This window comes from Aspergillus puulaauensis, chromosome 8 (assembly GCF_016861865.1).
Source record: "Aspergillus puulaauensis MK2 DNA, chromosome 8, nearly complete sequence".
NCBI lineage: Eukaryota > Fungi > Ascomycota > Eurotiomycetes > Eurotiales > Aspergillaceae > Aspergillus > Aspergillus puulaauensis.
The window spans coordinates 1,147,200-1,162,462 of NC_054864.1; the positions used below are offsets into that span (position 1 = coordinate 1,147,200).

The 15,263-nt window shown below is 51.1% G+C and overlaps 7 protein-coding genes across 7 annotated transcripts; 1 reads left to right on the forward strand and 6 right to left on the reverse strand.

Annotated features, from left to right (window-relative positions):
• Nucleotides 1–511: 511 nt before the first annotated feature.
• APUU_80442A (uncharacterized protein) lies at nt 512–2,588 on the reverse strand (the record flags this gene model as incomplete). Its single annotated transcript, XM_041696722.1, has 7 exons — nt 512–733; nt 809–1,490; nt 1,561–1,980; nt 2,040–2,153; nt 2,230–2,323; nt 2,389–2,487; nt 2,558–2,588. 7 exons carry the CDS (start codon nt 2,586–2,588, stop codon nt 512–514), a joined length of 1,662 nt encoding a protein of 553 aa, XP_041562325.1.
• A 1,793-nt stretch (nt 2,589–4,381) lies between these two features.
• Nucleotides 4,382–6,205, forward strand: APUU_80443S (fungal specific transcription factor domain-containing protein; the record flags this gene model as incomplete). The annotated part of the gene is made up of 4 exons (XM_041696724.1): nt 4,382–4,425; nt 4,502–4,506; nt 4,556–5,046; nt 5,105–6,205. 4 exons carry the CDS (start codon nt 4,382–4,384, stop codon nt 6,203–6,205), a joined length of 1,641 nt encoding a protein of 546 aa, XP_041562326.1.
• A 214-nt stretch (nt 6,206–6,419) lies between these two features.
• APUU_80444A (fungal specific transcription factor domain-containing protein) lies at nt 6,420–8,063 on the reverse strand (the record flags this gene model as incomplete). The annotated part of the gene is made up of 1 exon (XM_041696725.1): nt 6,420–8,063. One exon carries the CDS (start codon nt 8,061–8,063, stop codon nt 6,420–6,422), a length of 1,644 nt encoding a protein of 547 aa, XP_041562327.1.
• Nucleotides 8,064–8,752: 689 nt separating this feature from the next.
• APUU_80445A (flavin-containing monooxygenase) lies at nt 8,753–10,452 on the reverse strand (the record flags this gene model as incomplete). Its single annotated transcript, XM_041696726.1, has 2 exons — nt 8,753–10,211; nt 10,274–10,452. The coding sequence occupies 2 exons, from the start codon at nt 10,450–10,452 to the stop codon at nt 8,753–8,755; spliced, it is 1,638 nt and encodes a 545-aa protein (XP_041562328.1).
• A 384-nt stretch (nt 10,453–10,836) lies between these two features.
• APUU_80446A (SDR family NAD(P)-dependent oxidoreductase) lies at nt 10,837–11,833 on the reverse strand (the record flags this gene model as incomplete). The annotated part of the gene is made up of 2 exons (XM_041696727.1): nt 10,837–10,989; nt 11,048–11,833. The coding sequence occupies 2 exons, from the start codon at nt 11,831–11,833 to the stop codon at nt 10,837–10,839; spliced, it is 939 nt and encodes a 312-aa protein (XP_041562329.1).
• Nucleotides 11,834–12,190: 357 nt separating this feature from the next.
• On the reverse strand, nt 12,191–13,671 carry APUU_80447A (putative tartrate MFS transporter; the record flags this gene model as incomplete). The annotated part of the gene is made up of 2 exons (XM_041696728.1): nt 12,191–12,763; nt 12,832–13,671. The coding sequence occupies 2 exons, from the start codon at nt 13,669–13,671 to the stop codon at nt 12,191–12,193; spliced, it is 1,413 nt and encodes a 470-aa protein (XP_041562330.1).
• A 445-nt stretch (nt 13,672–14,116) lies between these two features.
• On the reverse strand, nt 14,117–15,163 carry APUU_80448A (uncharacterized protein; the record flags this gene model as incomplete). The annotated part of the gene is made up of 1 exon (XM_041696729.1): nt 14,117–15,163. One exon carries the CDS (start codon nt 15,161–15,163, stop codon nt 14,117–14,119), a length of 1,047 nt encoding a protein of 348 aa, XP_041562331.1.
• Nucleotides 15,164–15,263: the final 100 nt, after the last annotated feature.

Here is a 15,263-nt window from a genome sequence, read left to right on the forward strand (position 1 = left end):
GCTTGCAACGCTCCGGACCCTCATGAGCAACATAAATCGCCTAAAACACAGCCAAGGTTGTTGATTGGCTGTGGCGAGCTATAAATTATTGAGGAGATTGGTGGTCTGGTGTATAACAAGGGTTATATATTTGTACGGATAGTCCACCTTAACAAATGCATTGATATGTTTACTGGCAGTATACTGGAATTCATAATTTCACATGGCAGAATCACACTTGCTTATAGAATGATTCCCTGGTAAGCCTCAACCGTAGCCATCAAACCCCATTTGGCTGCAGCTGAAGGCCAACCCATTCACCCGTAATACCCCCCTGTAGTCCGCGGGCTTGTACGGCTCAGTCAAAGTACCAACACAAGCTCTGGTTCGCGGTATCCCAGTATAAACATGGCCGGCTCTTAGTTGAGAAAACTGCATATAACAAAGCACCGCACGCAGTCCCAAACCCGGTGATGTTCCGTCTGTAAGTGCGATATATCGAACCCCAACTAGAACGGTAGAAAATCCCTATCTAGTTGTAGTCATAGTCGAAGTCCACGTCCAAATTAGGAGGGCCCTGGATTAATTCGCCACCGGGATCTCTGTAGATGACGGAGTCCTTAGCATCGTCTGTATAAGGGTTCTTATTGAAATTGTTTCCAACGTCGTTGTCTCCGATGAACTTGTACGGCCAGTCCTTAAGAGCTTTAGGGATAGCTGCGCATTGCTTGTGCAAAATTGCCTTGAGATCAGTCTTCAAAAAAACAAAAAAAAAGGACGGTCAGCATAGTTCATGACGCATTCGCAGAGCAAATATGAAAAGGCCTACCTCGTGAGTCGACTCTTTGCCCGCATAATATGCCACATAATCATCCATATAGCAGACAGGAAGGTTGATCATCATCGCACCTGGTGGTGCGTCCTTCACCATGATGGCCTCGCTAGCGGTCGTGGGGTCCCAATCATGGTCATATCCGTATTTCTGCTGGTTATATTCGGCAGCCTGAGCCATCGTGTACAGGTCAAGGTTGTCAAACTCATCCAGTGCGTCGAGACCCTTCGGCTGCGACCAATGCGGATCTTCCATGGACTTGTCCTGCCACTTAATAAAAAAGTAAGCGACGCCGTCCTTGCACTCTCGGTGAAGGTCAACAAGCGTGATATCACAGGGGTCCACGTTATCGAAGCGTTTGGCCAGTTTTGCAATATAAACCTTCTCATAGTTGCGCCAGACATAAGAGATAGCAGCCATATTAGATATCGTTTTGGTAATATCCTTGAGTTTGGCAAAGTCTTTATAACTGTTCATCTCCGCAAAGGCACCACTGCTCACTACGGATGGTGCACTACCAGGCTGGTCCTTGTAGGAGTAGCCCGTGGAGCCGTCATTGTTCGAGGGGACCTCATTGATTGCTTGCCCAGCATATTTCATGATAGAGTCACGCGCGCTATTGAAGGAAGCCTCCATGACTGTGCTCATGTTTCCAACGCCAGTAATCTCCCTCTGCAGTCTGTATTGTATTCGTATTAGTGTTCAAAAGCCCAGGATGAGCAGGGGCAGGGGGGGCGCGAGGTACATACGTTTCTGCTATATTAGGCGCCATTGCGTTTGTCGCAGCAATCCCCAGCGTATTAGCACCACTGATTCCACCCGCAGCTGCCGCACCGACAGTAACAGCGGTTGCTGCAATACCACCCTCAGCTACAATTCCGAGAGGCGCAAGGGGCCCTAAGAAAGCGGCCACAACTCCAAAGACACCCGCTGCAATCGTGAATGCTGTGGCTTGCGTCGTGTCCTGGCTGACGTCGTGCGTGGTGAATTTCTCGACAATCGAGACTTGCAGAGTTGCGTACTCCAGCTGTGCTTCGCCAATTGCATCGTCAACCCGCCGGACCCAATCATGGAAATGCTTAACGGCTTGCAGGGCAAACACGACCTGCGCATGCAAGTTGTTGCTGCACCAACTAGCCTTTTTGGGGGCGTCACAGTCGTCATTGTCCCTACCGCGGGTTGTTAGTTAACATGATTCCACACATTGCAGAATGGTCTGTCTACTTACATCTCACATTCCCAGACTGTCTGGTCTGGCAAGAGAGTTGACAGGCTTTGTGGCCATGGGTTTTTGTAAGGCCCGTAAGGACATTTCTCCTCATCGCTGCACCACATATTCGAACTGGAGTTTGCCAGCAACGGAGTCAGCAAATAAAGTAATGAGCTATCTCATGCCTGAGCAGCGCTGGGGTAGTTACGTTGTGTTCACGAAGAAGCCCATGTCGAAGTCTTTCCAGTTGTCGTACGTAAGGCCGCCGATTTCGCAGGCATGTTGCATATCCCCATCGTTAACTGCAGGATCGCGGTTAGTGGCTTTGCTCTCGCTAGGTTCGTTGCTTTGTATCTTGTATACACACCACTGGTAGGAGCAGAGCTAGCGGACGAGGTGCTGGAAGGGGAGGAGCTAGGTGACGCAGAGCTGGAAGAAGCACCAGGCAAGGCCTCTACCACGGCGGCTGTCGTAGAGTTATCACGTCAGTCAAGAGTACATTTTCTGTTACAAAGAGCAGGCAGCTGTGGTCTAACCAAGGATAGGCGCCCAGAGAATAAGTCGCATTGTGTAGGTAGGACAGTGATGCTCCCTAGAGCAGTAATGTTGAAAGGAATAGAGTACCAAGCTTTTTTATCTTTTGACGTCGGCCTCACGCGACCTATTTATATTGGTTGTATGGGGCCATCAACGGGGTCTTCAGTGATACCTCTCGCTACCCCTTGTGTGGCTGTTCATGCAGCCTGTCTCCGCTGGCTTATGCTGGTAGGGCCAACGATCGGAATCTCCCCCTGGCCCTTTACTGAAGAGATGCTGGACGGCCTCATCTGCTAGTATCAGGATCGCGATTATCTCCGCAAATCCTACACTCACAAGTCTTTATTCTTTAATGTTCACTGTCTGCTATAAGCTGGCGCTGCAGGTCCGATGACATGGTCTTAGGTGATGTATAAGGTATCCGTCCATACCGAGTGTGAGACAGGGGCTGGGGGTCATTTCTTTCAGGCTTTGATTATTTAGGGCAGGGGCCGTTTTGCCCCAGGCGTTATTTGAGGTGGAGGCAGACAGTAAGCCAGCGGATGCTCAGGGCGAGTTCGCTTCCACACCAGCTGTAATAATACCGTAACTCGATTCTCATTGGGATCAACACTTTGAAAAAACTGGGGTAATGGCCCCGTGGGGCCGGACGAGCCCCATATGTATTGGCCCCTATCGGAGTATCATGGCTTTGACCTGACAACCGGCGCAGTTGGAGCCTGTTTAGGGCGATGAGACAGAGTTCGAAGCACCATGGTTTCCCCGGGATCATTCTATCGAAATATATAGTATTATAGTGTATATTCACCTAACGTATGTTTCTGTGGCCCCGGGACTCTGCAGTGATATGAACAAGGCACACCTGGCAGGCCCGAGAAGTGAAGGACAGTGATTAATATTTTGAAGTAATAGGGGATAATACAGGCACCTTATCTCTGACTGCATATGTAACAGCACATGGGTCCTGATAAACAGGAGTAGACCTGGCACTTACCCGTGGGTGAACCTCTGGACCCTCCACCCGACCTACCCTATAAGGGGTAAGGTTCTAACCTTGCGAGGGCTTCTTTTTGGATTTATGCCGGGAAACATTCATAAGCTTCCACATGAAAATCCAGTATGGCAATAGGCACCGTCTGAAATCAGGAATCGCCAGTCCAGGGCACTATATCCTCCATAGTAGGCCTAGAGTATTTGAACAAAGAACTCGGTTTTTCCATTTTCCCGGACACAATGTCCAATACTTGTTTCTCTTTAAATAAATATAAGGTCATGTGTTGCTTCCAGAGGGCGTAGTTGCTGAACCCAGCCAGTGGCTCAATGTTTACGACCATACTTTCCTTCTGATGGCTGAAGGGTTTCGAAATCAAGAGGTTGGGTTCCGCAGCCCTAACTATAGGAAATGATTAGGTTTTTATCTACCATTTTCTACAGAAAGCCGGACGTCACGATCTAACACAATTAGTTGAACATATTATGGTGTTATTACTATTTGCATGCAAATGCAATGCCACCTTTTGTTTGTTCGTTGGATACTGAAGGTGATGAGATCATGAGATCATGAATATACCCGCGGCTACTTACCCTTAATTCCGAGCCTAGAAATTTGTCGCAGCCTCTCCCTACGTACAAAGCATGAGGCCGTCATTATTTCTGTGGAAACATTTCTTTATTCTATATACGTTTCATTGGCTTCGCTGTGGTTATCAGGTCAGGTCGCCTTTCTTGCCGTAAAGGAAAAGAATGACCACCTTATGTTACAGTATATGTGCCTTCTGCGAGGCCAATAATCTATGGTGCGATGCCTCTTTTGGTGGGTTCCCATGTACGAGGTGTCGCTCTATGAGGAAATCATGCTGCGCGCGTGGTAAAGTTCCCATTAGGTACGCTTGATTCCGCAGGTGATCCCGATCGGTATATGGCTGACTTGAGACCTGTAGTAGCTATGGTAAGAGACTTGATTTCTGTGAGGTTAAGAGCTAACAATGACTTAACAGACTCAGCGGTGGGAATTCAATGCGAAACGGAGGGTGAATATCGAGGGGGCATGGCCGAGGACTCTCAAGTACACCTCACAAAGCCTCTAGATAATCTCGTCACAGAGCTGCACGACTTTCTTGGGTTGGGCCATTCATCTCTTGGCTTTGTGCCAGTCCTACCGCAATTCGTCCAGAGCCTGCCGGGAAATGTGCCAGAAGAAGATATGGAATATCTGGAGATCAAGGGAGTGTTTCGTGTGCCAGACATAATTCTTCGGCATGAACTGCTCAAAGCCTTTGTTGAGAACGTGTATCCATTTCTTCCCGTTCTAGATTTGGAATCGTTTATCCTTCCTATCATTTTGAATGACGGGGCCCAGCCCGTTAGCCTGCTCCTTTTCCACGCTGTGATGTTTTCGGCAACAGCCTTTGTTGAGCTGAAGCATATCCACAACGCTGGGTATGAGACCCGAAAGGAACTGCGCGAGGCGTACTATCTGAAAGCCCGAGTATGTTAAAGTGCCTACCCCCCTGCAGGTAGACAAGTGCTCTAATTCTATAATGTAGACCTTGTATGACTTTGATATTGAGAGGGACCGAGTGGTTCTTATCCAGGCCCTTCTACTCATGACCTACTGGCACGAAAGCCCGGAGAACCCCAAGGACTCTCAACACTGGCTCAACGTGTGCTGGTCGCTCGGGGTTTCAATTGGCCTCGACTGCGACCCTTCGACGTCGCCCATGACCCCGCAGCGCCAGAAGATATGGAAACGCCTTTGGTGGTGCCTGTATACTCGCGATACGTTGCTTGCACTGAACCTACGACGGCCGCTGTGCTATGGGCAGGATGACGATAGCCAGCTTCCCCTGGTCAGTCTAGAGGATTTCAATATCGGCTACCATTCAACCAAGATCATCACGGCGCTCGGCGGCTGCGACTTTCTGCTGAATATTCAGCTTCAGCGACAGCTGGCAATGGGCTTTATCGAAAAGGCAAAGATCTCGATGCTCATTTACAGGGCGCTACTTGTTCGTGACCACCAGGAGAAGCATCGGCGCCAAGGTTCCCTGGAGTCGAGCAAAGATCCTGGATGGGAAGCGCTCCAGGGGTTACAAGCCTGGTGCGAAGAGCTTCCTGTAGAACTCCAATACGCGCCCCTCCAGTCAGACAATTTGGATCATGCGACGAAGCTCCTCCACATACAACGCGCGTGGATGCGAGTAATATTCCTCGCAACTATCGGAACGCTCCATCGAGAAAGCCAAAGTCCGAGTCCGAGCTTGCAGGTTCTGAGCCTATCGGGAGTGCAGTATGAAAATATTATACGCGAGACATCGTCGATCTTGCAGGACCTGAATCACCTTGGGCTTGTCCAATATCTCCCGACTACAACGGTTGCATTGCTTGTTCCGGTCCTCGCGAGGCAAGTTCTTAGATTTAAGGACAGCACAGGCTGCGTTGGGATTGAGGCTTTTGAAGGATTCTATCAGGGCATGCGGGTTTTGGGCACATTTGGTGAAGTCTACCCCTCTGCAGTTACCGTACAGCGTTTCTTTGAGGGAGCTCTCCGCAGTGCCAAACAGGGTCCCAATATATCCATGCCGTCAGCCATTCGTAACCTGCTTACAGAGGAGGAGCAAACGAATTGGCGTTTTGGGGATATCTAAACACTGTTTCATCCAGAGCTGTGGCTTGACCGAATATATATTCCAACTGTTGGCATATAATGTAAATGAATAACTACTAGTGGGTTTTGATACAACTAATGTTGGCTGTGGCGCGATGAATTAATATCATGACAATTCTTAATAATCGTATCGTGCACATTCAACAGATAAATGTATATTGAAATGAAATCACATCTGTACAATAATTCCCACGTTAAGGCTGAAGGTAGGACCATTCATCAACAACCGAAGGGAGAAAGCCTGGCATTAGTAAGGAGTCGTCTGCGAGTCCTCCTTGCATAACTGTTTCCCAGCTGGAACCGAAGAGATAATTATTCATCAAGCTACTGTCTTCCTGATTTTCTGCTGGAACGAAGTCTGCGGGCATATCGGTGTGGAGTGCAGTCGCATTTACTTCCGACTGACGAGGCGAGGGGCGAGCATTCCTCAGTGAATCGTCCTGGTGTCTCATATTGAGAAAGTCGAAGATCTCCATTGCCCATTCACCGGGTTCCCAGAATTCCTTGACTTCGTTCAGGATCACGCGGCAATTGTCCAGACTTGCGCGTGCCATTTGAGCTACCATTGGGTCATTATGCTGGGTTTGCCGGTAATGGACAATGCCGGCCACGAAGAATCCCGGAAAGGCCTCATGAGGAAGGTAGGATAGACGGGCCTTGGTGACAAGAGTGATCGCTTTGGAGGCAATGGCTCTGGCTGTTGATTCGACCAGTTCTTGACGCGGACGCGCGGGCCCTGGTTGGTGACAGAGCGTTTGCGACCGGGATATATCAGGATTGTCGATATATAGAAGCAACAGATAATAGTTGTAGATTATGTCTAGTGCAGTGGTCCACAGTACGGAGGGAGATCCACCTGGCCACCGTTGGAGAGAGACCTCCAGGTCAGCCCGCCACGTCTCCAATTCTGCGTGGACGACCTGTGGGGAGAGCTGCCGGTCTGCCGCGCGGCAATGGGTGATATTCCGCATGATTGGAGCCAGACGTGCCATTTGGATCTGATAGAAGGCTTCGTCGTGGCTCTCGTAGACAAAGTCATCTGGCATGAGCATTTCTGCGTCAGAATGAGGAAGATCGATGCGAAAAGGACGTCCGAGTAAGACGGCGCAGTAGGTATCCCGCACTACCAGCGCCCACCAAAGTCTTCTCAATAAGCCTGTATCACCCCCGGGTGCGTTAGATGAGGCTGTCGAACGATGGAGGCCTAGCGAGATAGCGAACGTCACCCCGAAGCCAATCCAGGAGCAAGGGTTCCAATAGCTTTGCATTTGAGGGCCCCGGAAGCTCAGCATAATAGCTACCTGAAGGAGGATGATCTTGTTAGTCTCGTAGCTAGTATCAAATAGTAGCTTTGCTTTCTGGTAGAAGTGGCGACGGGCATCGGATCGAGACTGAAATCCGGCGGAATGCAGTTTATAGGGCTCACAAAACGTTGCCCCGATGAAGCAAACAGCATGGAGAAGAACCCAAGGGAGCTTGTGCTCCTTATGGACCTTTTCAAGCTCAACCTTGTTCACGATGGAATACAGAGGATGAAACCGCGTCAGATAGACTGCGACCAGATCATCCAGGGTCCTTGCTGATGGCGGGGTGAAAACGCCCTTGGCCTTCAGATACGCGACATCGGCTTCATCCAAATGCGACGGGTGAACATCTTTCTGGATAACTTCCAGATTGGCACTATTGCATATCTGGCCAGATGCGTCGTGTAACTGCGGGTGGGCGTCCTGGGGGAACTCTTCTAGTGCAAACGTCAACGGGGACGGCTCTCCAAGGAGAATCAGCCCCAGTCTTCCTTCACTCTTCTTGTCTCTCCAACTCAAAAATTCCTCAAACATGGCTGATTTGGAGCGTGAAATAGAACCAGTCGAGGAGCCGGCCACCGATTGCCCGGAACTTCCGGTTCCCAGTGGGGAGGGCGTGGTTTCTGCAGGAGCTTCGACGGTAGACTGCGGGCCTCCAGAGTCCTTTCTTGTTGGACTCGGACATAATGGGCCTGGGTCTACTCCAGCAGGCGACAAATGCAATTGTCGTTTTAGCCGCAGGTCCCGGGCTGCATTTCTGTCGTAGGTGCCTCTTCGTGACAGCGCCAGTGTGCAATCATCTGTGTTATCCATTCGACACCGACTGCAGGGCAGTCCATTTTGTACTGCGTCGCACTTGATTTTGCGCTGGCTGCATCGCCTGCATGCCTTTGCTGCCCTGAGTCGTGACTTTCGGTCCTGGCTGTGGGAAGCGGTGTTGGTGCTGGGGTTAGTACTTGGTGACATGGCAGTGTGTAAGAGGAATGCAATGGAGGCGATTAGGAAGGGGATACGTATTTCAGCAATTCAACTCCTGTGCGGGGAGTTGATCCACAGCTAATTGGCATCTGGGGATCTGGGGAACCACTCACTATCAGTTACAGAGTACGGTGGATTGTCACAGAGCCAAACATGGACCCTGAGTGGCAAATGTCCATATAGCCGTGGCTAAATGCAGTCCTTATCCCAGATGTGATTGTCTTGGATTAATAAGAAAGTTACACTTAAGTAAGACTAAACCCCTTGTATCCCTCTTCCACAATGTCTTGTAAAACTCGCCTGTACATCGCCAGCCCCCCAAAGTAAAACAGCACTGAGCGTTTCTTGCCCGCCACGTTCGCCCCAAATATCCACGAGTCGGTTTTGCGGAACAAGCTGCCGGCACTCAGCTCGTCACACTTGTGGACCCAGTCCTGTAATGCTGCTGAATCCGCCTCTACACGTGGCCCATTTGCTGCTGCTGCTGCTGCTGCTGGTTGAGCGGCCACTTTCCGCGCGTGAGAGACCATGTCTGCAATGAACTCCACCTGGACCTCAATCAAGGGCGGCAAATTGGTGAAGGGACTGTTAGGCCCGAGAATGGAGAACAGGTTTGGGAATCCAGGGATCGAAACCCCCAAAAACGAGCTGGGCTCCTCCTTCCACCGAGCCTGAAGGGTCTCTGAGGCGCCCTGGATATGCATCCGCTTGTAGTTACCGTCCACCGCATCGAAGCCCGTTGCAAAGATAAGAACATCAAGCTCGTATTCCGATCCCTCGGCGGTCTGTATCCCCTTCTCGGTGATCGTGGTGATCGGGTTGGTCTTGATGTCGACGATGTCCACATTCGGACGGTTGAACTTCTCGTAGTAGCCAGTGTCACACAATGGCCGCCTGGCATACCAATCGTACGGCATGAGCTTCTCTGCCTTGACAGGATCCTCCACCTTTTGGCGGATCTTTCGGCGGATAAACTCCGCAGCTGCCCTGTTTGCTTCCTCGTTGGACGAGATATCGCAGAATGTGCCGAACATGAAATAGAACCCGCCCCCTTTGGCCCAAGCCTCTTCAAAGATCCTTTCACGCTCTTCTTCGCTGACGCTGAAGGTGGGCTTTGAACTTTCCTCAAAGCCGAACCCGAAGGTGCTGTCTTTTACCTCTCTCCATACTTGCTCCCATCGCCTATCGAGTCCTTCTCGAGTCTCACGAGAGACTTCCGAGTCGCCTGCTGGAACGACATACTGTGGATGGCGTTGAAACGAGAGCAGTTGCTTCACATCTTGATCGGCCAACGCAGTGACAAGTTGAACGCCCGTAGATCCGTTTCCAATAACCCCGACACGCTTACCCTTGAAGTCAAAAGACGCCGGCCAGTTCCCAGTGTGATACATTTCGCCCTTGAATGTGCCGAGCCCAGGAATATCTGGATAGTTGATCTTGGATAAAAGCCCAACTGCCGTGATAAGGTATCGAGTCTGTAACTGCTGACCGGATGACAGTGAAACAGTCCACAGGTTATGATTGTCGTCGTAAGAGGCACCTTGCATTTCGGTGTTGAATTGCATGTGCTGTCGCAGATCATGCCTCTCGACAACATGCTTCAAGTAGGCAAGGATTTCTGGTTGTTTCAAATATTCTCTATCCCAAGGATACTGGCGCAGGTCTTCAAGGTCCCACGAGTATCGGTACAGAAAGGAACGCGTGCTAGTTGAACTGGCATGAGCAATCTTTCCCTTTGCCCTATAGCGAACAGCGTGTCTACTTACTCTGACAATGCACCAGGGTAGCGATTCCAGAACCATGTCCCTCCCACATCAGGCGCAGCTTCAATGACTTTGGTAGACAGCCCCTGGGCGACGAGCTTCTTGCACATGTAGATGCCCCCGAAACCAGCGCCAACAACAATGGCGTCAAAGTCGGGCTGAGGCAGTGATTCTGTAGGCATGCTTGTGTGGACTGTAAACTGTAGGCGATAGTTGGAGAAAGACCGGATGTGCAAGGCCAGCTTTATTTGGACCTGTATGCAGTGGTGCATATAGGGCGGGGTAGCAATTCACTAACAGAGCTACGCCCCTCACCTCATACAATTGGCCTCTATTGAAAAAGCCGGGGTAGTAATATAGCCGTGGGGACTCTGAGGGAGCGGAGGAAGTAATGGATATAGCCGGTAGTCTTGCATATAGCCCTGGCAAACCAGTTGCCACAAGAAAGCCTGCAGGACGATTCTATTTGATATTGCTATTCACGCTGCCCGGGAACGATTCAGAAATGGCTGGCTGAAGGGTTTGAGTTGTTCAATTCACATCGGGTTGTCTCTACTACGTATCAATTATCGGGAAACTCGCTTTGGCAACTGATACCCCCCCTGGCTCGTAAAAAACTCATTAGCATCCCCGAATACCCGTGCCAAATCCTCTCCAAGCCACTCCGCCAGTAGAAGTTTCTGAGTATGTTCCGCCTCTCGAAGAATGGGACCTGAAATCTGTATTATCCGTAAGTATCAGGGAGGAAACTGCGTGAACCTCAACACCATTCCATACCACGTAACAAGACCCATTTTCTGAAGGGTTAAAGGCAAGCGTCAACAGGGCCCTAGCAACACCATCCGTCGTATTGATCGGAAGGCCCCTGGCTCGCCACGCCTCTGAGAATCCGCCTGCCATGGCCGTAGGAGTAACAAACGGGGCAACAGCATTCACTCGAATGCCGTACTTCCTCGCAGCCAGCTGTGATCCACGCAGCATCCCCGTCACCGCATGCTTGGACGTAATATACCCCGACACCCCCGTGCCCCCGAAGTAGCCCGAAATCGAACTTACAAGGACCACCGCGCCGCGCGATCCATCAGGGTAGCACGGCTGGTTCCCCTTCATACTGAAAATCGCCTGGCGCAGGCAGTTCATGGTGCCCTTTACGTTTATGTCGATGACTTTGGAAAAGTCCTCTGATTCTTTCAGGTTCCCTCGTTCGTCGATCTGATCCATGTCCAGTACCGGCTCGGTTTCCATCACTCCTGCATTTGCAATGACCAGCTGGATAGAGCCGAATTGCTCCTTGGCTGACTGGAATAGGGCTGTCATTTGATCCCAAAGCACGATATTTGTCGCGACAAAATGGAGCTGTCCCCTGCATGAATCGGCAAGGTCCATGAGCATTGTCTCCACCATGGGCCGTGTGTTCTCCAAGTCTGCTATTACCACGTTGGCGCCGTTTTCCAGAAGCTGCTTTGCGATGGTGCTGCCAATCCCTCCGGCGCCACCGGTCAAGATGGCGGTTTTCCCGGCGAGGTGGGAAAGAAGAGAAGTATCGAGCTTGATATCGCGCATATTGGTTGGGAAATGTATATTAAGAAAAGAAAAGAGACGAGGGAAAGCAGGCTGGCAGATCAGGTATGTGGTGTTTGGCACCCTAGGAGTTTATATACATATAGCTATACGGCATTTGCCAATATGATTACCTTTCCCCGCTAGTTATTCTCCATTGAGTACCCATATAGCCGACACACTGCTAGGGATACTGAGCACACCCGTGATTAATTGCGTTCCGGAGTTATGCACTTGTGACCATTTTGATGATGTTATAAACACAAGTTCAATAGCAATACACGAGGCCCTAGTCTAAAACTGGGGCAGTCTAAGACTGGTTCACAATTTCGTAGTACATCCTAGCCAGAGTAGATGTATTCAAAGTGCCCAAGCCTTCTGGCCCTGTCCAGTCATCCTCTTGTTCTCTCGCAGATAGAAAAAATGCAATACCAGCGCGAGCCCTGCAGTAGCAAACCCAGCTACAGCGCAGACTGTGTTCCCAGTTGGAAACCCACGATCCTCCTCCACCGATCTCCAAACCCACAACGCCAAAATGGAAGCCAGTCCAACCATCGAGTTGTTCATTGCGGCCGCGAGGCCCAGGGTCCTTGTGGAAGGGGCGTTACAGGTCACCCAGGCCGTCAAGGGTGCAGCACTGGGGAAGGCACCGCACGAGGCAACAATGAGGCATCCGTACCGAGACACGTAGGCCTCTGCTGGAAGCAGGCGGCTAGCGAGAAACCCAGTACCTGTAAGCACTCCTGCAAGACAAACATGGAGTCCACGCGCATTAAACCGGTCCGCAGACCAGGCTAATAGCATTGAGATCACGTATCCAACCGCCCACGGGGGAACTGTCATCAGCTGCGCTTGAATGGAGGTATACCCCAAGCCCTTGACTATCGTGGGACTGAAGTAGGCCAGAGAGCTCATCACAGTATTGTTCGCGAACTGGGATTATTGGTTAGCGGAGATGATTCCCGAAAGTATGGCATCGCAGAAGCCGAGAGGTGACATACATAAGCTAGGTAATGTAGGAGCATCCGGCGGCTACACACAGTTTCGAGAATTTCTTCTCGAGACGCCCGATCTCGGGTGGGCACGCCCCCATCCTGCTCGAGTCGCTCAATCGCGAAGCGCTGCTCCGATAGCGTCAACCACGTCGCCGACGATGGGTAGTTGGGCAGCGCAAACACCACAACGGGAGCGACGAGGACTGTTGCTCCTCCTTCAATGATGAAAAGCCAGCGGAATCCCTCCAGTCCGCCTTTCCCGTTTATGAACGCAACTCCGTAGGCGATGCAACCCCCAAAGGCTCCCGCAAGCGTCGCGGTTGCGAGAATGAAGGCAATGCGGATGGAGCGCTCTTCCTGCCGGTACCAGAAGGTGATGAGGTAGACCATACCAGGGAAGAAGCCAGCCTCGAAGACTCCGATCAACACACGGAGCACTACAACCGTGGGCAGGTTGTCCACCTTTGCGAAACCGATAGTCACCGCGCCCCAGCAAAGCATCAGCGCCCCGAGCCAGTACGATGGGCGAGCATAGCGTTTCAAAATCCAGTTGGACGGCACGTCAAACAGCGAATATGCCACAGCAAACAGTGTAAGGGCTATTGAATACCAAGTGTCTGTCAGTCCAGTTTGCTGCTCCAGCGAATCGCCGGTTTCAGCGTTCAGGACCTTAGCATTGCCGATGTTCGATCGATCGAGGTAGTTTAGCAAGTAGATGAATGCGCACAGTGGAAGCAGGCGCCAGTCAATCTTGCGAAGGAGCTGCTGGTGGCGGACTGTAATGGCTTCTGTATCGCGGGACACATCGTCGATGTGGAGTGTTTCGTCCTTTGACTTTTCGTCCATTGCTGCAAGTTAAAGGTAGATATATACAGTGACATCGAGAGGAGGCCTAAAGCTGGGGAATGCCTTGACACCCTTTATATTTCGCCGGGGACCCCGCATTCTGCTGTAGTCCACGGTCCCCGAGCCCTAGTACATCTGGGGTATATGTGATTCCTTCAAGACTGAACCTACCAATCCATTCGACCATGCAAGCTGCCGTGGCTATACGCAAGTCCCGAGCATATACGCCCGTGAATAGACTCTGAGGTATCTCGTGTATAATGTCCGTAACCCTGAACCGAACTTACATCGTAAATTGTATTATATTTGAAAAGGCAGTAAGAACTAATCTCTAGCTTTATTTAATGTACTTTTAGGTCTGGATTTATTTCCATTCATCTGGTTAGAACCTGGCTCGGTAGCTATGTTCACTTTCAGTCCCCCCAAGAAAGATTTACACCGAGCCCTACCTTTTACCCTCAAACGTCCCTGAAGCAACTGGGGCAGCGTAACCCTTGAATTCCCCCGTCTCCTGCAGAATGAGCGGAATTTCGTCCTCTTCCAAGGAGGCAAAGGTGTTCTTCTCCTGGGGCATCCAACCCAGCTCGCGGAGTCGAGTAGCACGATTCCGTGCGTTGGACCCAACCACAAGACCCGAATACTCGCCAAAAAGGTCATTGTAGTTCTCAGCAGGGATAGTCCTAGGGGTCGGATCCGCTACCTTGCCTGCCCTATGCAGGATACGGCCAATCTCTGCGGCACACTGGCCCCATGAGAGCTCTTCGCCATTCTCGCAGAAGAAATAGGGGTTCTGGCCAACTTCACTGCACGAGGCTTGTTCCATCCAATGGAGCAGAGTCATGTAGCCGCGGGCGAGATCCTTGACATGCACCTGATTCCACACGGAGAGACCCTCACCGACCATGCCGGGATAGCCATGTTTGATCGAGTACCGCACCATAGTCGGGAGCTGGATGGAGAGGCGCTTCTCACGCGTGCCGACACCGTAGATAACCGGCGGAATCATGATACCGAGCTTGGCGTGAGAAGAGAGCTCCTTGCGCGCATTCACAATAGCCAGGTCGATTTCTCGATGGGCTGCAGAGTCCGGCAGTGCGTCGATGGAGCTCGGGGTCGCGTCGTCGAAGATAAAATCGTTCTTGTGGGAACCTTCTGAATTATCACCGAGAAGGCTTGCACCACTGGTGTGGATGTAGACCGTTTGCTGCCCGCGCTGGGTGCGCTCTCGGACCCCTTCTAGAATGGCCTGGACGGAGGGTAAGTCGTCGGCAGTGGCTGTGTGGATGACGATGTCGCTCGCTGCTGCTTGCGATGCAATCGCGTTTTTGTCGCTCAGAGAGCCGAGGATAGTCTTTACGCCGAGCTCGTGGAAGGCTGGACGGGCGGCTTCTCTGCGCACGAGCGTTGTGATCTCATACTGTTTGTTCTGGAGTAGAAGGTCGAGCACTTCTCCACCGATCAGGCCAGGGCCTACCAGGAAAACAGACGGCATAGCGATGGTTTGAGTTGTGGCTTAGTTTAAAAAGTGCGATGATACGAGTGTAAATTACTGCTTCGCTATGCGTCGGGATGATGTGCTTTATATCTCGAGA